The sequence below is a fragment of the Apaloderma vittatum genome, unplaced genomic scaffold (genome assembly GCF_000703405.1).
Source record: "Apaloderma vittatum isolate BGI_N311 unplaced genomic scaffold, ASM70340v1 scaffold13685, whole genome shotgun sequence".
NCBI lineage: Eukaryota > Metazoa > Chordata > Aves > Trogoniformes > Trogonidae > Apaloderma > Apaloderma vittatum.
Genome location: NW_009718873.1, coordinates 69,203 through 72,013, shown reverse-complemented (window position 1 = coordinate 72,013; position 2,811 = coordinate 69,203). Strand labels below are relative to the sequence as shown.

At 45.0% G+C, this 2,811-nt stretch overlaps 1 protein-coding gene across 1 annotated transcript in view; it reads right to left on the bottom strand.

Annotated features, from left to right (window-relative positions):
- Window positions 1-672: 672 nt before the first annotated feature.
- The window catches only part of EIF2B3 (eukaryotic translation initiation factor 2B, subunit 3 gamma, 58kDa), a gene marked incomplete at its 5' end in the record, with an annotated part of 68,609 nt that continues 66,470 nt past the window's right edge, over window positions 673-2,811 (bottom strand). Inside the window, one exon of the mRNA XM_009870419.1 lies at window positions 673-940. Within this exon, the coding sequence (XP_009868721.1) occupies window positions 829-940 (112 nt within the window). The remainder of the gene's footprint in view (window positions 941-2,811) is intronic.

Sequence of the window (2,811 nt, the reverse complement as noted above, 5' to 3'; positions counted from 1 at the left end):
TGCGTTACGTGCAAACTCCGCTCTGTGTCAGGACGCTTACAACTGGGAATCCACCCCTAAAGACAAAGCGAACAAACAAATCTTGATCTGACTAAATAACTTCACATGGAGCCTGCAAAGGAACTCACTTTTGTCCTCAAGTCCACACCCTAGAGCAGGGATTTGCCAAACCCCAACTATAAATATTCATTAAAAAGCCCTCTGCCTGGGATGCAGTCACCGAGACAGCCATTTCCTGCCCATTATCTCTTTGGGCAGGAAATCAACAGTTCCACTTGGGCGGTTGGTGACCCCCCGGCCCTTGCCACGCACTCTTCCACTGGATGGTTTAACTTTGCCCAAACAAGGGCCACGTAGTTGTAACCTCCCCGAAGCCCCAAAATAGCATTTCATAGCGGTAAAGCAGGTCTGAATGTAGCTGCCCTGTTATTTAGTACTGAGCAGCTCCTGGTATGATATTCCACCTCAAGCTTTTGCTTGGAGCAAGGTGAACGGGAGCATGTTGGCACCACGGGTTGGTAGCATCTACAAATGCTACCAACTTCAGGTTGACCTAATTGTGGTCTCTCGGAAAAGACTGTCTCAGCACCCAATCTTGTTCCTTATAACAACAACAACACAGTTTTTGTGCTAACTTCAGAGGAGCAAGTCCCTGAACTATTATTACGCCAAGAAGCTGTACTTTGCCTGAAAAACAAATCCTCATATTATAGGACACCACACTGCAGAACTGCCACCGCTTACTGGCACTCCATGAAGAATCAGAAGTAAAAATTATAAGAAAGAAATGACGAAAATTGTTATAAATGCACTGTAAATATAGCTCCTCTACTTACCTTTGGTTTCCAGCCTCTGATCACTTCCAATCAAACAGTCTTTGATGTCTGCACCCTTCTCTATCACAGCGTTATGACAAATAACACTGCCCTGAAGACAGCACCTACGACATAAACACAAAATAAAGCAAGAAAATAATTTAAAATGAAAGGTACAAAACAAAGGTATCCACCAGAATATCTAATGAGCCTGTGACATGATCCCATAAGTAGGTTCAGTTCTGCTCTTTTCTCAGAAACTCTGCTATTCTTCTGATACTCACACCCAGTTACTGGAAAAATTGAAATGTCAGCTTTCAGAAGGGTTTGCAAAAAAGGTTTCCCAGTTTTTACCTCCTGTTAGAACAGCTTTCCTCTACATTTCCCTAACAGAACAAATACTGCCAGAGGGTTTCATAGACAGGACACCAGCCTGGCACTTGGCACCTGCATCAAGTCTCATATTTTCCACAGACAGTGTCTTGGTAACTGCAGAAGTGGCTTCTCTGCTCAGCTCCCCAGTTAAAAAGAGGAGCAGCAGCCTAGTCCTTCCCTGTGGATTTTGCTGAGAAGTTTCATACATTCCAGCTTGCCAAGCGCTAAGAAAGGGTGGTGAGAAGGGGCAGATCAGTGTCTCAGCTGGCTGGCTTTGTTCACGCTACATTCAAGCACCTCAACATGATTACTCAGCAGTACTAAACCAATGAAACCCACACTGGACCTGCTCTACCTGCCTTGGGAATCAGAGCAGTTTCAGTTGGAAGAGACCTTCAAGATCATAGAGTCCAACCTTTATCTTAGCACAATCAACACCACTAAACCATGTCCCTCAGCACAACATCTATACGTCTCTTAAACACCTCCAGGGATGGCGATTCAACCACCTCCCTTGGGCAAAGCAGCCTTTGACACCATGAAGTCTGAAATGCTATGTAGGATGGAACTTTAGCAAACGTCACCTTCTTCCAAAATGTATTTGAATCTGTGATAACCAGCTTTCAAATCTGCTGATCTGGTTGTCTGGATAGGAGAGAAATTCAGAGTCCAAGTGTTGGCTTCATAACTTCTCTGCTAAGAGATATCCAGGGAGATGCAGGTAATTTGCTCCCTCATATTAATCCTACTGTGAACCATGGCATATCGTATCTTCTCCCCGGTATTTCTGCTAATATTAATTACAACAATTGTGAATATTCTTGCTATCCTCAGCTGAACAGCTGATCTCTGTCTAAAGTTTTGGCTTCATTGACTTTCTGCATGACAAGTTCCACAGTTTAATGACCCTTAGCCGTTCTCCACCTTGGTCACAGGCATCACCGCAACTCATTGCACTAGTGAAACACAGCTGTGCCGCGCCATCAGGCTTGCTCATGGGCAGAATTGTTACCCTGGGGTCTGAACTGACAGCAGATTGGCATTTTGGTATCAGGTCAAAGCCCTGCACCTCAATTCTGTGTTGAATGGGGAGCTAGCTGGCTGTGGTCCTCAGGAGAAGAGAGAAACACCAATCCTCACTCCAGACTTCTGACCCTAAAATTAATTCCTAGTATCTTCCTGCTTACCCATCGCTATCATCTAGCAACCAGAATTTGCCATTAAACATATTACAATTCTGTTGCTTGTGTGAAAACCATCTGCCCCACAAAACCAGCATTAATTCTGCAGGAGTAAAAGCAATAAAACTGGACCTCAGCCACTGTGGTTAGCAGTTACGACCCCCCTTGAAGAGACCGTCCCCTCTGAACAATTATTCTTTTAACTTGCTTAAACTCCCCCTCCTCTGACCTATAAGGAGGCAATATGAGCAATTACGCTACAAGTAACCAGCTCAGGTCACCTTGGTAAGGTTTCTACTAACATGTTAATAAGATAAAAAGTGGCAAAGATGCACAGCAGACCCCCGCCTGCCTTTGCTCTCACACTGTCACGATCTGCTTCCTCTCCAATAGCTCCCAGTGCTCGCACAGCGGCTCAGGCCATCGTCTTGCACAACGGC